Below are 19,870 nucleotides of genomic sequence, written 5' to 3'. Positions count from 1 at the left end.
TGTACGGTATTGCCTCGATCTCCCCTACTATAGATCCCCTCTTCGTTGATTTCAATACTGTTTGTTTCCTTTCATGTAAAACTCTCATACATTAAGCAAAATTACCATGCAAAATATTTGTCTAATAATATATTAAACATGCAATAATTAAGAATATATTGGTATCTTTCAGACCTGAGTAGAATTAAAGCCTTCTTCTAGATCAAATTGGTTGTTGTAGTTCGGCAGTTGTACAGGTGGATAAAGATCCTGAAAAAAAAAACATTTAAAATCTGACAATGTTAATAACGATATCAAGATAAAGACTTAATAATAATAGACAAGGTGTTATATAACATTTACTCTCAATACTCAATAGCTTGTGTTTTATTACAGGTTGCAATTCTATAGCAGCGTCTGCCATGCCAGCCAGTGTGAAGCGCAGGCATATATGCAAAATATTTCAGATCTAAAAGTAAAAAACTACAATTTTAAACACAGTATAATATTATATATGACCACTAACAAATTGATAGACTATGCAACATAATTTGTCAGTCAGATATTTATTAATTTGTACCTGAAACAATTTATGGGTGTGTTTTAACTTCAATTAGGCTGGGAGAGAGTTCAACAATTCAGTACAATTTTACATTATATGTCTTTGAAAAAATGAAGTGTTATAAAATGGGGGACTGGTATATTGTGTGTATAAAGTGAGTATGCTGCAGACAAGATTTTAAGAAAAGCAGGAAAAGTAAGAACACACTGTTCTCTGCACAAATGTCTACAAGATTGGGTTCTCCTTAAAACCAAATATGGTTTGGAACGTTTTCTTCTGTGGTTAAAAAAATGAACTTGGTCCTAAAATCCTGGGGTCAAACCCAAGAAAATAACTAATTCTGTTCTAGTAATCATAGATTCAAGCAGCATAATCTGTGTTGTGAATTTGGTAATGTCTGAGTTTGAAGCTAAACAACGCGACCTTTGAAGTGTACTGTTTAGAACAGACCACTCAGGTAGGGAATTTAATTCAATAAAGGAATTAACCTCTAAATCTAATTTGAACTTAAATTAATTGAAAAAATCGTATTCATACATTATGTACAAGAATTAAATGTCAGTTTTCAAGAAACTATAGGACATAGATATATATCATAAGTAACATAACATGTTGATCATAGTAGATAAATCCTTAATTAAAACTGTTATATATATTAAAATCTAAATACATACGTTTTATAGTATCATATACCACAAAAACTCATCAATGGAGTACAACGGATGTTCAATTAGGTAATTTTTTAACATGATCTTAAAATGTTTTGTTCCTCTTATATGTTCCTGCAATTTATTAAAAAATCTGCTTCACTGGTAAGTAGGTTTCTGCTTTAAAAAATTCTAAATTGTGATGAGCAATTACAATACTCTCCCTGTTTTGGATATGATAATTGTGGAAGTTCCCCAAAGCCTTAAATTCTGGTATGTATGATTGAATGCTAAAATTGTTTCATATATATATATATTGAAACATTATATTCAATCTTTAGAATTATTTAATTTTTTTATTTCATTGTTACAAAATGTGGTACAAATGTATTTCAAGGAACCCATTGCAAAAATTACCATGCAAAATATTTGTCTAATGATATTTTAAACATGCAATAATTTAAGAATATATCGTTATCTTTCAGACCTGAGTAGAATTGAAGCTTTCATTCAGAACATCTCGGTTGTTGTTATTGGGCCGGATTACAATTGGATAAGCATGCTGAAAAATAACATTTACAATCTTACAATGTTAATAACGACATCAAGATAAAGACTTAATATTAATAGAGAAAGTGTTATGTAACATTTACTCTCAATACATCATATTAGCTTGTGTTCTGTTACACCTTGCCAAACTATAGCAACGTTACAGACTACACCAACCGGCATGAAGCACAGTGAGAAGATAACACAGTCCCTTACCTATGCAAGTAGTCTACCCTTCTATTAAGTGCAGTCCATGCACCACTGACTTTAGAGTTACCCCACACTCAACATTAAAACTTTACTGCTATGTCCCGAAATATATGTGGCCAGTTAGGTTTTGAGTATAACATAAATTTTGTTTCAATAATTATGAGCCAAAGAAAAAACTATCCCCAACTGAAGAACTTTGTAACAACATTTAATTTATTGGTAAGGAGTATCAAATGATGATGGAATGCTATATTATACTATTTTTCTTTTTGGCACTCCATACTTTTTGAAACACTCATTGCAACTTCCAAAAAGTTGAATCAGAAAAACTGACTAAGGTACGTTATTGTACTGTATGGAATTGTTTTAACTAAACTAGTCTATGCTTATCATTGGATTGTTTATTTTGCTTTCAGTCTTTTAATGATAATACAATGTAATTATACTTGTATTTATAATTCAAACAAATTCCGCTTTATCAACATACTTACTCACTTTTAACTCTTTGATGGCCATTCAGCTTTACTTTTAAACAACCCAGCCATTAAATCCAGTTTACTTGCCAAAGAGACTAGCCCCAAAATTGCACTTTTTAACACACTCCTAACTCCTACTAAAACTGGTGTAGGCCTAACTCATCTATAAATAGTAGTATATTGATGTTTTATGTTTCGTTTTGCTTAGTATTATATTTTAAGCAAAAAATATATTTTAAAATACTGAAACCTATTCTATTCAATCTTTAGAATTATTTAATTTTTTTATTTCATTATTAAAAAATGTGGTACAAATGTATTTCAAGGAACCCATTGCAATAATTACCATGCACAATATTTGTCTAATGATATATTAAACATGCAATAATTAAGAATATATTGTTATCTTTCAGACCTGAGTAGAATTAAAGCCTTCTTCTAGATCAAATTGGTTGTTGTAGTTCGGCAGTTGTACAGGTGGATAAAGATCCTGAAAAAAAAAACATTTAAAATCTGACAATGTTAATAACGATATCAAGATAAAGACTTAATAATAATAGACAAGGTGTTATATAACATTTACTCTCAATACTCAATAGCTTGTGTTTTATTACAGGTTGCCAATCTATAGCAGCGTTTGCCATGCCAGCCAGTGTGAAGCGCAGGCATATATGCAAAATATTTCAGATCTAAAAGTAAAAAACTACATTTATAAACATAGTATAATATTATATATGACCACTAACAAATTGATAGACTATGCAACATAATTTGTCAGTCAGATATTTATTAATTTGTACCTGAAACAATTTATGGGTGTTTTTTAACTTCAATTGGGCTGGGAGAGAGTTCAACAATTCAGTACAATTTTACATTATATGTCTTTGAAAAAATGAAGTGTTATAAAATGGGGGACTGGTATATTGTGTGTATAAAGTGAGTATGCTGCAGACAAGATTTTAAGAAAAGCAGGAAAAGTAAGAACACACTGTTCTCTGCACAAATGTCTACAAGATTGGGTTCTCCTTAAAACCAAATATGGTTTGGAACGTTTTCTTCTGTGGTTAAAAAAATGAACTTGGTCCTAAAATCCTGGGGTCAAACCCAAGAAAATAACTAATTCTGTTCTAGTAATCATAGATTCAAGCAGCATAATCTGTGTTGTGAATTTGGTAATGTCTGAGTTTGAAGCTAAACAACGCGACCTTTGAAGTGTACTGTTTAGAACAGACCACTCAGGTAGGGAATTTAATTCAATAAAGGAATTAACCTCTAAATCTAATTTGAACTTAAATTAATTGAAAAAATCGTATTCATACATTATGTACAAGAATTAAATGTCAGTTTTCAAGAAACTATAGGACATAGATATATATCATAAGTAACATAACATGTTGATCATAGTAGATAAATCCTTAATTAAAACTGTTATATATATTAAAATCTAAATACATACGTTTTATAGTATCATATACCACAAAATCTCATCAATGGAGTACAACGGATGTTCAATTAGGTAATTTTTTAACATGATCTTAAAATGTTTTGTTCCTCTTATATGTTCCTGCAATTTATTAAAAAATCTGCTTCGCTGGTAAGTAGGTTTCTGCTTTAAAAAATTCTAAATTGTGGTGAGCAATTACAATACTCTCCCTGTTTTGGATATGATAATTGTGGAAGTTCCCCAAAGCCTTAAATTCTGGTATGTATGATTGAATGCTAAAATTGTTTCATATATATATATATTGAAACATTATATTCAATCTTTAGAATTATTTAATTTTTTTATTTCATTGTTACAAAATGTGGTACAAATGTATTTCAAGGAACCCATTGCAAAAATTACCATGCAAAATATTTGTCTAATGATATTTTAAAACATGCAATAATTTAAGAATATATCGTTATCTTTCAGACCTGAGTAGAATTGAAGCTTTCATTCAGAACATCTCGGTTGTTGTTATTGGGCCGGATTACAATTGGATAAGCATGCTGAAAAATAACATTTACAATCTTACAATGTTAATAACGACATCAAGATAAAGACTTAATATTAATAGAGAAAGTGTTATGTAACATTTACTCTCAATACATCATATTAGCTTGTGTTCTGTTACACCTTGCCAAACTATAGCAACGTTACAGACTACACCAACCGGCATGAAGCACAGTGAGAAGATAACACAGTCCCTTACCTATGCAAGTAGTCTACCCTTCTATTAAGTGCAGTCCATGCACCACTGACTTTAGAGTTACCCCACACTCAACATTAAAACTTTACTGCTATGTCCCGAAATATATGTGGCCAGTTAGGTTTTTGAGTATAACATAAATTTTGTTTCAATAATTATGAGCCAAAGAAAAAACTATCCCCAACTGAAGAACTTTGTAACAACATTTAATTTATTGGTAAGGAGTATCAAATGATGATGGAATGCTATATTATACTATTTTTCTTTTTGGCACTCCATACTTTTTTGAAACACTCATTGCAACTTCCAAAAAGTTGAATCAGAAAAACTGACTAAGGTACGTTATTGTACTGTATGGAATTGTTTTAACTAAACTAGTCTATGCTTATCATTGGATTGTTTATTTTTGCTTTCAGTCTTTTAATGATAATACAATGTAATTATACTTGTATTTATAATTCAAACAAATTCCGCTTTATCAACATACTTACTCACTTTTAACTCTTTGATGGCCATTCAGCTTTACTTTTAAACAACCCAGCCATTAAATCCAGTTTACTTGCCAAAGAGACTAGCCCCAAAATTGCACTTTTTAAACACACTCCTAACTCCTACTAAAACTGGTGTAGGCCTAAACTCATCTATAAATAGTAGTATATTGATGTTTTTATGTTTCGTTTTGCTTAGTATTATATTTTAAGCAAAAAATATATTTTAAAATACTGAAACCTATTCTATTCAATCTTTAGAATTATTTAATTTTTTTTATTTCATTATTAAAAAATGTGGTACAAATGTATTTCAAGGAACCCATTGCAATAATTACCATGCACAATATTTGTCTAATGATATATTAAACATGCAATAATTAAGAATATATTGTTATCTTTCAGACCTGAGTAGAATTAAAGCCTTCTTCTAGATCAAATTGGTTGTTGTAGTTCGGCAGTTGTACAGGTGGATAAAGATCCTGAAAAAAAAAACATTTAAAATCTGACAATGTTAATAACGATATCAAGATAAAGACTTAATAATAATAGACAAGGTGTTATATAACATTTACTCTCAATACTCAATAGCTTGTGTTTTATTACAGGTTGCAATTCTATAGCAGCGTCTGCCATGCCAGCCAGTGTGAAGCGCAGGCATATATGCAAAATATTTCAGATCTAAAAGTAAAAAACTACAATTTTAAACACAGTATAATATTATATATGACCACTAACAAATTGATAGACTATGCAACATAATTTGTCAGTCAGATATTTATTAATTTGTACCTGAAACAATTTATGGGTGTGTTTTAACTTCAATTAGGCTGGGAGAGAGTTCAACAATTCAGTACAATTTTACATTATATGTCTTTGAAAAAATGAAGTGTTATAAAATGGGGGACTGGTATATTGTGTGTATAAAGTGAGTATGCTGCAGACAAGATTTTAAGAAAAGCAGGAAAAGTAAGAACACACTGTTCTCTGCACAAATGTCTACAAGATTGGGTTCTCCTTAAAACCAAATATGGTTTGGAACGTTTTCTTCTGTGGTTAAAAAAATGAACTTGGTCCTAAAATCCTGGGTTCAAACCCAAGAAAATAACTAATTCTGTTCTAGTAATCATAGATTCAAGCAGCATAATCTGTGTTGTGAATTTGGTAATGTCTGAGTTTGAAGCTAAACAACGCGACCTTTGAAGTGTACTGTTTAGAACAGACCACTCAGGTAGGGAATTTAATTCAATAAAGGAATTAACCTCTAAATCTAATTTGAACTTAAATTAATTGAAAAAATCGTATTCATACATTATGTACAAGAATTAAATGTCAGTTTTCAAGAAACTATAGGACATAGATATATATCATAAGTAACATAACATGTTGATCATAGTAGATAAATCCTTAATTAAAACTGTTATATATATTAAAATCTAAATACATATGTTTTATAGTATCATATACCACAAAATCTCATCAATGGAGTACAACGGATGTTCAATTAGGTAATTTTTTAACATGATCTTAAAATGTTTTGTTCCTCTTATATGTTCCTGCAATTTATTAAAAAATCTGCTTCGCTGGTAAGTAGGTTTCTGCTTTAAAAAATTCTAAATTGTGATGAGCAATTACAATACTCTCCCTGTTTTGGATATGATAATTGTGGAAGTTCCCCAAAGCCTTAAATTCTGGTATGTATGATTGACTGCCATAATTGTTATATATATATATATATATATATATATATATATATATATATATATATATTACATTTTTTGTTCCTTAAACACCACTTGACAGATATAGAACAATCCAAATTCAATATAATTTTTAAAGATCGTCTTTGCAAATTTAATATTCAGTAAAAATTAATTAATAAAACTATAATATAAGAATTACAATAATAATTACTATACTATTTTTCAATTAGCCATATTATGGAACAAAATGGTTGATATAGGTTAATATTAAATTTAAGATCAGATAATCAAAAGTATTATCTCATACCTGACCACCAGTTACATTTCTGTATTCATAATCAGGGTAGTTTGGTACAGCTTCTGAGACATACTGAAAAAATAACATACAATAAAAACTTACAGCTATAATCAGTACACTATGATACAGATGTAATATTAGTAAGCAAGATTCCCTAACATTCATCATCTATACAGAAAACTATATTATGCCCTACTATATTTTTGCCGAACTATAACTAAGTTATCTGTTTTTGTATTATAATACAAAAAGGCTGATGGCCACAAGGTTTAAGAAGTTAAACTTTGTTACTGAGTTAGAGATAGTACAAGTTTATATCCTGTCTGTGACTGTAGCACTTTTCATCAGTACCATCTTCTCCTTATTCTGTTTGTTAAGCAACTGGCACAGGCCGGTGGCACATGAGGACAGAATAAGGCTTAAAAGGAAATAGACCTCTCCTTAAAAAAAATGTTCATGGACATTGGTAAACTTAATTTATTTGGTATCTTTTCTTACTAGGCGTACTGCATAAGAATATAGAGATATAGTATAGAGGGAGAGACAACAGAGCTATAATTTAATAAATATATGTTTTTTGTAATGAATCTACCATCATATCTCTTAATATGTGAGAAAATGTATTGATGATTTTCCTTCAGCCTTATATAACACAATTAGTACTAATTTCATGTTAATCAAGTAAATGAGAGTGTACTTTTATATCAGACCTGATTACAAGGTACAGATTGATCTTCAAATGCACCGCGATAGTGGACTGGTACAGAATGGATAGGCTGCAAAAATAACATAACATTTACTAAAAACAATATTAATAACAATAAAATATTGGTGGGGTAATAATAATAGGAGTGATTTTGTATAACATTCATCGGCAATACAGAAAACTACCCAGTGTTTTATGGTTTAATTTTGTCATGTAATAAAATATATGTTTATTTAACTTATTAAGATTGACACATATGCATTTGTGTTACCCACACCTTATGCAACAATGGTAATGGGCAACAATGGCATGATAAAGTAGGCCGACACTGCAGAAGAGCGCTGCTGTTAGTTTTATTTGCAAATCTAATCCTTTATTTTTTATTAGATTAAAGTTTGAAAGATCCAAGAACCATACATATAATTGACAGTCTGATAATCACGGTGGTAATCTCAAAAGACACAACCAATGATGTACTAAAAGCAAGGAAACATTGTAATCTTTACACTTCCTTGTCTGATAATGGTAAGATCACTGCAGCAAATCCATTTTAGATTGTGCAGAATAATAACCACTTGCGTATTATAAAGACCACTGGCATTTAGGGAATTCATCTTTATTATCTACAGTTTCATAAGCCTTGTTAGGGTATTATAGGTTGTTTATCAGAAATTTCTACTGACTCTTATTTCATCATAAAATCTATGTTGTTACTGACTTGTTGTTCATCCACAGAGCTCAGCATTGTCACAGTGTTCTAACATATTTATCCCCATACTGTTCACCCACTGAATTGTACATCCTCAATAAAGAGGACTATCTTATTTCTACTACAACTCTGCGTGCCAAACTATAATAATAATAAACAGTTTTAACAATTACAATTAAGCCCCAAGTTTAACTGAGTTAACATTTTTTTTGTTAATCTCTTTTTAATTTATTTTAATCAAGGTATCAAAGATTCTCAATACCGCGACTCGATTCCACAAACCTACCTTTCGAAGTAGTTAATTACAAAATGATGAATTAATCAACAGTAGTGATTAAATTAGCAGAAAGTGGAAAATCAAGAATTTTGATGTGTCGAAATTGAATTTCCATGTAATCTTCAGTTGATCTATTCACGGACGACATTATCCTGGTAGTATACCAACTACTTATTGCTAAAATGTGCTTTTCTCGTATTATGCATATTAAATCACATTTGTAAAAAAAACTTGACAAAATATTTTTGTAAATAAAATTTAGCTTGCAATTGCCTTTCCATGTTTATCTATGTTCGTGTATCATATCTGTTACATGTATTCACACATGTCCACTGCTCGCAGGTGCATGTGGCAAACAGGTGTTTGTTAATTTTTCATAATTTGTGTAGTTGTATAAAAATATGTGTTTACTAAAACAATGTCTATATATATTTATATCTTTAAATTTTTTATCATAGCTAGGGAAGTTTGAAATAGTTTAGCTGGCCACTCCTACTGGATTTGCTTTGAAGGTAACAAAACGAAACCATCTTGTGCAGTACATATAACAAGTTCAGTTGTAAATCTTCAATTTTAAGGATCAGTTTTATCATTTCTTGTTTTGGAGTTTGTGATATGTTTATATCAGGTATTATGAGCAGTATTTTCTAAATATTCCATATGGAAGGTTTGAAGTAAGGTTACTTAATCTAGTTTTCTAAATGTAGTTTAGAGTGTAAAGGTGACGATCCATAAAGAAGGCTACGTTCAAGTGAAGGTTACGTTTACCTATACCACATACATTACTCATATAAAATTAACAAATACTTAATATTACCAATATATTTAACATGAGGTAAAGAATATACTCTTATCTCTCACCTCAGTATCATTAGGTGGATATCCAATCTGGGGGTTCATGGCTGGGAGTAGTGGGTAATTGAACTGCAAAATAAATAACATTAATACATTCTTATAACATTTATAACTATATCAGTATAAAGACTTAATAATGATAGGTTTTTCTATGGAGAAAAGCACTTTTCCCTTACCATATAACATTGGTCCTCAATAAAGAAAACTAATTCGTTCTCTACTATGTTATAATTTTGTTTTGTAACAAAAATACATTTATTATAATTTTCTAAATAGAAATCCATTATATGCTTGTATGTTTTGATATGGTGTCACTTTGAAGATGAAGTGTTAATGTCTTGTTGACAAGAGAGATTAGTGTCTATATTTAACATGCACAAAAAAAGTTGAATCTAATGCAACAGGGATCCTTACATTCCCTAAGTAAATTTCATTGAACTTTACAAAGCAGAAGCAACAATATCATTTTACATTGAATAGCATTTAATTAAATAATTAAGTAGGCAAGGTAACCAACTAATTGAAAGAAGTTTAATAGAATTTCAATGATAGCTTACTAAACTATTGTTACGAATTGTATTTAATTAACTAAACTGATATATGCTCAACATTGGATTATTCATTTGACCTGAACTCTACTGATAATACTATTTGTAGGAACACAGTATTTTAGGTCAATAATTCATGTATTAACAAATATTTTAAGCATAATCATTGCTCAAAATTTAACATGTTATAGCCTACATAATTCTATTCATAAAAGAACACTAAAAGCTAAGTGTTAATTACGATTTTTATTTACTAATTTTACGATGTTTTAACAAATATTTTAAAATATAAAGAAACAGACTCAACTCCTAAATTCTGTTTTATACTTCTGTTTGTTACTTACTGTATAATGGAAATATCCAATATATACATTTGATTTAGAGTTTTATACTAGTTCAATTAATATATAGCTTATAATGATTAATAATATAACTATGTGTGTTTTAAATATAAACTTATTTAATCATTTGTATACCTAAAATTCTCCTTCAAGTGTACATAAAAATAAATCAAATACAAAAGATCTATCCAGAATTTTATGTTGGTTTTCTTTTAAGAGTTTACAAATTTTACTTTTGTAATATTTATGTAATGTTAATAATTCTTATAAGCTATTATTAAAATCATAAATAAAGGAAATTATTCTTCAAATAATCATGTCTGTTTTAATAAGAAAAGTATATTACTTAATAAAAACAATGGTGCCGTTGTTGTTTAATCTGATTTGTTTCTGAAATTGGATAATATTTAGTTCTTTAAAAGTTACGTAGTATAGAAGTATGTAAATATGCTGTATACACATCAATTCCACTTTATCAATTGACTAATGCACCATATATGCAGCACATGGTACTTCTAGCATTAATATAAAATATCTGACACTATTTTTTAGTAATTATAAATTAATTAAGAAGATTGATTTAGAGTTCACATTCTGTGCTCAAAGTTTACACTAGCTGATTGCAGTGCAATACCAGTATACAATATATGGCCCCATGGGAGCAAAAACATTTTATACAGTAGATAGTTGTTGTCATGTAACACATTCATTTTCAGGGCTTAGACAATCTTATCTCAATGCACAGCCCAATATTTATATAAACACAATCACTCCTGCTTGGTAAAAAATTTATCATTTATCCCAAAATCTGTTAATGATCGTGTATTGTAATGTATGTGTATATCGTGTATATATTTTCTGTTCTGGTGTATATAGAAAAATCACAATGGAAATAAACTAATTCATTCATTTATTCAACTACTATAATTAAGAGTATACTTATATCCAGACCTGCCCATAGTTGTCGCCTGCAGCTTGATATCCTCCCCAAGAGTTCTGAAAAAATACAATATTAAGTAAAAACATGCAATATTAATAACTACATTAAGGTAAAGACATAAAGGTATATATAATATTATATATATATATATATAATAAAAAAGTGTGTATATATATATATATATATATATATATATATATATATATATATACAGAAACAGGTTATTCTCTTCTAACAAATAAACCACGGTATATTGGTTCAAAACATTTATAAATTTTCGTGTATCTAGGTACACTTCTTCAGATAAATATAACTTATATATATATATAACAGTATAAATATTTACATAAATTGTGACATAAAAATTGGTAAGAACTCAAACAAGAAAAAAAAACATTATAAATAAATACAGTAGATCAGCAGCTGATGGTCCATGACATGATGTGTGTGAATAAGTAGACGAAAAATAAATTTATCTTTAGACTCCTTGGATGTCTTGTCTGAAGTACCAATTGGTGTGCAGTTTCACTTTGTTTCAATTTCAATCTATTAAGGCTTTTGTTTGAATTTTCAGGGATCTTATTTATGCCTTTGATGGTGTAAGAATTTTCTATATGATTTTGTTTATGGACATTGATAGCGTGACTGGCTGAAGGTTTTTCTATATCACTATGGACAATGTCAAATCGATGGCCAGTTACTCGTATGCATAACTGTTTTTCAAAAAATTTACAGTTATATTGGTAAATAAGGATTTTAGTGTCACAGTTGATAGTTCCTTTGATAGGATATACATGATTCGTTTCATTACTTTTGAAATTTTGACTTGTAGACATGATCTTACAGGTTCCACAACGAGGTTTTTGGCAAGGTTTACAACCAAAGGACTGTGATTCCTTATTTACCTTTTTTACAGGATCAGTACAGACCAAAATCTGTTTAATGTTGGTGGGCTTTTTGAATACAACTCTTGGAGATTTTGAAAATAAGTCTTTAGTTTCTTGAGAATTTTGAAGTAGGTTAAAGGCTGTCCTCATGATTGAGTTGATTTTGTGAAGGCAGGATAAAATTTTGTTATGAATTTCGGATCGTTTTGGGGAAAAGGATTATTATTTTTGTTTGATGGTTGACTCAAATTGCTCTTGATAACTTTATCGGGATATCCTAATTTTCTAAAACCACAAGTTAATTTATTGATATAATTAATAAAATCATCCTCATTACTGCGAAGATTTTACGCACGAGTTGAAAGACTCTTCGGAATACTTTTTTTTACATAAGTGGGGTGACAGCTATTGTAATTCAAATACTGCATAGTATTTGTGTCTTTTAGTTTTTAACAAACCAGACTCTATAAAGACATATACGTCCAAGAAAGAAAGAATTTCATGAGAGAATTTCTAAGAAAATTTGAGGGTTGAAAACATGTTCAATGCATATAGAAATTGTTGAAGGAGTTCATTGGTTTGCGCCATATGTAAGCTTGAGATCAATGCATGACTACATTGATATGATAGAGTGTGTCATTAATGAATGTGACACACTTCTATCAGGTTACCCCATAAGTTAAACTGTTATAACATTTCAAAAAAGTAAGATCTGAAGTAATATGATCTGAAACTGAGAAACCTAAGACAAACTTCAACAGCTGAATTCATCGAACAGTCCGACAACAAATCTAAAGCCTTATGGCAGATAATAAACTCAGAAAGAAGAGGGAAAAAAGAAAGGAATACAAAAATACAGCTGAAAATCAACAATCAAATGACCAGTGATCCCGCAGAGGTGGCTGAACACCTGAACAAATTCTTCACCCGGATAGCTGAAACCACCCTTCAACAACACTCGGACTTACCAGAGAAAGTCAATGATATGATCAACCTACAAACATTAGGAAACACCCATCAAGAGCTCCTTTTGAGTAGAACCACCCCTAAAGAAGTGGAAGATATAATTGACTCCCTAAAATACCTGGTACATGGACGGGTCAAAGACTCTGAAGGGTACTGGGGCAGGGGTCTGGGGAGCCAGACCCAGGGTTAACTTAAGCTTTAGCCTAGGTAAACTGGCAACTGTCTTTCAGGCTGAAGTTACAGCCCTTGCAGAATGTGCAAGAGTTAATGTGGAAGGGGGCTACAAAGGCAAAACCATCTACATTAACTTGGACAGCAGGGCTGCTCTGCAGGCCTTGGCCAACCATGACTGTAATTCGAAGACAGTCTGGGAATGCCATAAGGTCATGAAATTGCTGGTGAAAACCAATAAAGTTATTCTAACTTGGGTGCCTGGACATAGAGGAATCACAGGAAATGAAGGGGAGACAGTTGCACTAACTTGGGAGCCAACTGTCCTCTTACCGGTCCTGAACCAACGTGTGGGGTCTCATATAACTTAGCACGTAGATCAGTTACCAAGTGGATGGCTAACAAACACCTACAACATTGGAGAAATACTGAGGGGAACGTACAAGCAAAGCGGATGCTCAAGGGACCATCAAGGAACATTGCAGCAGATGCCCTTAGAATGAGTAGAACGGAGATCCGAAAGGTGACTGGTTTTATTACAGGTCATTGGATATTCCGAAGTCACCTGAACAGAATAGGTATTCCATCCAGTTCAGGAAACACTGTGCAGTAAATGTGGCGAGGCTGACGAAACAGCCAAGCACGTCATATTTGAATGTCCGGCATTACAGAGCAAACGCTCAAGATCCCTAGGTGTTCTTATGCATACGGAAGAGGGGTTGGAACAGGAAAGCATTGTACAGAAGATCTCATGGTTTTGTAAAGGCCTGGGATTTGATACAGCTTAAACCTGGGAGAGGGTGCACAATAAGCCGGATGGCTGAGAGGCAACTACCAGGCCTAGTAAACCTGGCCCTCTGTTACAAAAAAAAAGACTCCCTAAAATCCAAATCCTTAAGTGGTGTTGATGACTACTCATCAAAGATGGTGAAACACCTCGAACATGAATTGACAGCCCCCTGGCAGGCATAATAAATAAATCCTTTCAAAATGGTCACTTTCCCTCAGACCTGAAAATAAGCAAAGTATACCCTCTGCACAAAAAAGGAGAAACGACAGAAACCCAAAACTATAGACCGATCTCTTTGATATCAACATTCTCCAAAATAATCGAAAAAATAGCACTGAGAAGACTTATGAGCCACCTCAACCACCAACATCTTGTAACAGAAAGCCAACACGGATTTTTAAGAGGTAGGTCAACGACCTCTGCCATAGTGAGCCTGGTAGAGTTTCTTGTAAAACAAATTGACAAAGGAAATTTTGTCACAGCTGTATTTCTAGACTACAGCAAGGCCTTCGACTGCCTAGGACATGAATTAATCTCAGAAAAACTAGAAGGCCTTGGAGTAAGACATTTGTCAAAAAGCTGGTTCATAAGCTACCTGAAAGGGCGAACGCAGGTCACAGAATTGCAACAAACCAAGAACCGTGTCACGAGCAAGCACCGCTCCAACGCATTGCCAGTGACACGTGGTGTGCCCCAAGGATCCGTCCTGGGACCAGTCTTATTCATACTGCTGACAAACGATTTTGCTAGCTATATTCAGAACCCGAATACAATGACAGTAATGTATGCAGACGATACAACGAAATTGCTCAAAAACACCAGTGCAAATGATCTTTACACAGACACAGCAACCGCTCTGAATAAAGCATTTCAATACTGTAAAGCAAATGACCTAGCAGTAAACCCCTCCAAGACATCCCAGATGAATTTCAGCAGGAAGAGAGAAGAAATTCTTGAGACCCCAGGCGTACTGATGGAAAGACATATGAAATTTCTCGGGCTAACCTTGGATGATAAGCTTTCCTGAAATCACCACGTAGACAGCATGTGCACAAAGATCAGCTCAGGTATTTACGTTGTGCAAAGGATCAAACAAATTGATGGCCCTCAAGCAGAAAAACAGCATATTATGCACTAATAGAAGCCCATATCAGATATGGCCTCATTATATGGGGAGGAACATCAGCTGCTAATGTCAGCCGAATACTTATCCTTCAAAAAAAAGCAATAAGGGCTCTTGCAGACCTTGGGCCGCAGGAGTCCTGCCGAAAAGCATTCGAAACACTAGGAATATGACTGTGGTGGTTCTCTACATACAGGAAGTCATACTGCACGTCGACAGAACAAATGTCCCTACAGGAAGAGACCTCCACTCCTATGAAAACCGGGCATGCGTCACAATGCATCCTGCCAATACATCGCACATCCCTTAAGGAGAAAACACCAACATATGCTGGCCGAAGACTGAAAAACCTGCTCCCGCCAACCCTGGGAAGCCTGACAGGACTGGAGCTGAAGAAGGAACTTAAGAGGTGGCTGCTTGAGAGACCTGTCTACACTCTTCAAGAATTTATAGAAAACACCAACTGCATCAGGACAACATGAACATTTGAAGCCTTTAGTTTGAATCACTAATTTTGTACCTTGACTCTATCACATGTCTTGATGATATTGTAATAAAGAATGATTGATTGGTCGATTGATAAGCCAAAAGTTGTTAAATATTTAATGATAATAATGGTAAATTTAACTCACTTCTGCACTCCTTCCTGTTTCCATTTTGAAGAAATTATATTCCAGGAAGAATACAGTTCCTGGATTCAACTGGAAAATCTAAAACACATTTAACATTAACATGTATTTGTATAAATTCCTAATTATAACAAAAGTGTTTAATATATTTGCAGGAACACAAAATAATGCACATATTGGGTATCCACAGTCATCTGCTGACTTATGGTTTAACAGTATATTAGATTTACGTTGTAGGCAGTCTTAACATCTTACTCGAGCTCACTGAAATCTGTGTTTGACACAAGTATGATTAGCGTACATAACAGATTCTTAGTAGTTGGAGCTTATTAGTTGGCAAGTCATTTATGTGATACACTTGTAGTTACAGAAATTAGTTAATGATTTGGCTTGGACAGATAAATACTGAGAAAAATTAGTCAAATAAGATTGAAAATATCTAATTAAATCTCTTGATCAATCAAGCGCCTCACTTAATTCATACATCATCTACAAGACCGATTGTTTTCGCATAAAGGAGAGAAGTGAATATTCTACAATATTTAAGACACCTCACATTGTTGATTTATTTATTCTTAAACCATGCTCATTGTTGAAAGACTAATTTGGGTATATAGGCTAATACATCAAGGGCTCAAAAAGTTTACGAATAATAAATAAATTAATTATGTGTGCTATGAAAAATATTGAAGCTGAGGCAGATATTAATTTTGGTAATTGTTTACTTTAGCCATTTCACTGTATTTGTTAAAATATCAACTTAAAATAAAACATTGAATATATAGGAGAATAGTACAGTGGATATAAAAGGGAGGAAAGCCTAAATAAAAATTTAAATATGTATTAAAATCAAGACACCACAAATATTTAATAGACGCCAAGACAGATATTTCGTTTGCATAAAGCAAATATTTTTATTTGTGTTAATTAAGAAAAAAAATAACAGAAAATCCCCTAACCTCACATCTCACTGCTACCTCAAATCATGTTTCAGATCGTTCAATGTGATCTAACGTTGAAAAAATACATATCTGAAATGCCTCTGACCATCAGTGCAGGCTATGGTGGCACCCCCTCACTTCTGGCGGAAAAGAAAAATACCCCTCGATACGGTACATAAATTCAAGCTCAGATTTTCATGAGCGCTTGTTTACACCCTACAAAAAGTTTATCCATCCATGTGAAAAAAAAAAACAAAAACTCACTTAACCTTACTGCATGACTGCCACGCTTACCCGGAGGCCAACTGGCCTACATAAGAAACAACAAAATAATCAAAATTAAATAAAAATATAAATATAACTGAGGATAAGAAAAATAAACTCTTAATAAAATAAATATAAATAAATAAAAATAATGGCCAACTTAGAATATCTAATGAAAAGTAAAATAAAACTTGGCGGCTGCTCTGAAAAAGTTATGAAGTCGGTCCAGTGGTTCTTAACTTTGCTTGAATTGGAATTAGTTAAGATATCCAATAAAATGTGTTTTATCCAAACTCCGTACCAGGGAGTAGCAGCCCGTACCTCTCTAAGCTGGCTCAACGGTGTTGCTGTAAGCACTATTATGTGTATCTTTGAAATTTACCAAATGAGCTACATGCAAACGTCGGTTGTCCTCTTGAAACAAATAGTCAGGCCTTACATTAGTCACTGATTACAGTTGTCCCAGGAAGAATCCACTCCTCGATTATTGCCAGCATGTCGTAGAGTCTCTCGAATCCACAGGAACGAAGAAGGATTTTGCCGTAGAATGGTCAATACAAACATCCACTGTCCCTTGATGCAACGTCCAAGGTCATAATTCCTCTTGCCGAAGTTTGCCTCATCAATTTGCACAACAGAAATAGGGCCGCCAAGTTTTTTGGACTTCCATCATATGGTGTATGAACACCTCTCTGGTAAAAGAATACCAGTCGACCACTGTCCTATTGCTTAAACCTAACTCCCTTTTTCACATGTCTTGACGGATGGGTTTTAGATGAAGTTGCCTATTGGCAAACAAGACCAAGAGAATAGATGAAAAATAGACGATCAAACTTCACGATAGAAGTAGGAACTTTTGCAAAAATTACGAAAAAGAGGAATAGTTTTAAATTATCCTCATACACAGTTGGTAGCCTTCTCTGACCTATACATTTTCTATTACTTTTATTAAATTTCTTACGCATTAATGTTGGTATCCTGATTATCTTCTCCACCAATGCCAAATCCTCCTTAACTTATTATTGCCCCACCTAGAAATCCTGATTGACCTTGGTCCCCTAGACTGATGGACTATTTAGGATATGATCTAAATTTCCTAAAAAACATATTATCAGTTATTGTGCAATATATAGATAGCGACTACCTAAAACTTGTTTCTGGAAATGAAAATATACTACGTTAAGAAATGGATCAAAGTGGTTTTAGATCATTACAGCTAATTTGGCTAATGTAAACATTATCCTTGATGTTTTATCTAGAGTAGGCTACATAAGAAAATCTCTTTTATAAGAAACGAAAGTAGCCTAGTAAATTTGTTGTAGGCTTTAGAGTAAATAGAGGCCTGATCTAGTACAATTGTTCATATAGGCTAGCCTATATCTTTCTGGGTAATTTTTATAAAGTTCTAATGAAATTTAATACAAGAGGTAATCTTTAGAGTAAAACTGTAACATGGCATTTTTCAAAGAATTTGTATATTAGTTTTCTATAGTATACTATTATAGGCTACATAAGAAAATCTCTTTTATAAGAAACGAAAATAGCCTAGTAAAATTTGTTGTAGGCTTTAGAGTAGAGGCCTGGCCTAGTACAATTGTTCATATAGGCTAGCCTATATCTTTCTGGGCAATTTTTATAAAGTTCTAATGAAATTTAATACAAGAGGTAATGTTTAGAGTAATACTGTAACATGGCATTTTTCAAAGAATTTGTATATTAGTTTTTTATAGTATACTATTATAAGCTTGAGTAATGCAATTATGAACTATGGGCGTGTAATGGAACCAACCCTTCGTTAAGATTAATAATAAGTATTACTCCTATCTTTCAAACAATACTTGATAAAAATAAATGAAGTGATATGAAAGGTAAATACATACATCATTATGATGTATTTCCTTATAATACTAGTATTGTGTATTTATACTTACAGTCTTGAAGTTAGAGTACAGCTGAATAAGAAGGAACTTTTACCTGAGTGAGTGATTTTTAATACCAGGCAGTGATGGGCGGCATTTGACGTAACAGGATAACAACTGAGTTGCAGCGTGCAACAGTTGTCCCTGTAACATGTTGCAAGAATTCCCAGTTGTTTGGACAACAGGATGACAACGAACAATGATTTCATTCTTTTCGTTGACGGCAACGGTTTGCTTGTTGAGCTGAATACAGTCAAAAGTAACATACTCATTACTCTTCAGCTGTTGTTTGAGTAACGGGGATATAACGAATAGAGTTTTAGTATGACCATTATTGTTTCATTGCCAGAAATCCATCTACAGTTCGTTAACAGCAGTTTGGTTTAAAGTTTTATTAATTGGTCCAATAAAATTTTATGTTTAAATTTAAATTTATTATAAATGATAAAAATCATAAATAACTTTTATGAGTAACGTGAGATTAATTCTTGAAATTTTGTTTTTAACTTATACCCAATCATGCCTTAACATGCCAATGGCGCAGTGTAGTGGGTACGGCGGTTATCGCAAGATAACCAGATCAAGCAACGCCGAGCGTGGCTGCTGCTTGGACAGGTGACCGCTGAGCGATCCTGTCCTTGCAAGCGGCCCGCCTGCCCGGCCATTGGTGGTGGTTCGGAAGTCACCTTTAAGCCGTTGG

General features: G+C 32.4%; 1 protein-coding gene and 1 long non-coding RNA gene across 2 annotated transcripts; both read right to left on the bottom strand.

Moving 5' to 3' along the window:
• Positions 1 to 168: 168 nt before the first annotated feature.
• On the bottom strand, positions 169 to 9,696 carry LOC124369574. The gene is made up of 8 exons (XM_046827606.1): positions 9,658 to 9,696; positions 7,815 to 7,880; positions 7,114 to 7,176; positions 5,511 to 5,585; positions 4,341 to 4,415; positions 2,839 to 2,913; positions 1,676 to 1,750; positions 169 to 249 (listed from the first exon to the last, which is right to left on the bottom strand). The coding sequence occupies exons 1-8, from the start codon at positions 9,694 to 9,696 to the stop codon at positions 169 to 171; spliced, it is 549 nt and encodes a 182-aa protein (XP_046683562.1).
• Positions 9,697 to 11,492: 1,796 nt separating this feature from the next.
• On the bottom strand, positions 11,493 to 19,234 carry LOC124368581. Its single transcript, XR_006922967.1, has 3 exons — positions 19,183 to 19,234; positions 16,050 to 16,127; positions 11,493 to 11,536 (listed from the first exon to the last, which is right to left on the bottom strand). It is a non-coding gene; the product is annotated as an uncharacterized LOC124368581 (long non-coding RNA).
• Positions 19,235 to 19,870: the final 636 nt, after the last annotated feature.

The sequence above is a fragment of the Homalodisca vitripennis genome, chromosome X, assembly GCF_021130785.1.
Source record: "Homalodisca vitripennis isolate AUS2020 chromosome X, UT_GWSS_2.1, whole genome shotgun sequence".
NCBI classification, from domain to species: Eukaryota; Metazoa; Arthropoda; class Insecta; order Hemiptera; family Cicadellidae; genus Homalodisca; species Homalodisca vitripennis.
The sequence above is the reverse complement of the archived record's forward strand: the minus strand, read 5'-3'. Positions and strand labels throughout refer to the sequence as shown.

Excerpts from the sequence above, each read along its gene's own strand:
- LOC124369574 (XM_046827606.1), bottom strand. The coding sequence starts at position 9,696 with ATGAACCCCCAGATTGGATATCCACCTAATGATACTGAG. Across the intron at positions 7,177-7,814 it reads AATCTGTACCTTGTAATCAG|TATGTCTCAGAAGCTGTACC; the intron begins GTCTGATATAAA and ends TTATTTTTTCAG. Across the intron at positions 2,914-4,340 it reads AAAGCTTCAATTCTACTCAG|GATCTTTATCCACCTGTACA; the intron begins GTCTGAAAGATA and ends TTTTTTTTTCAG.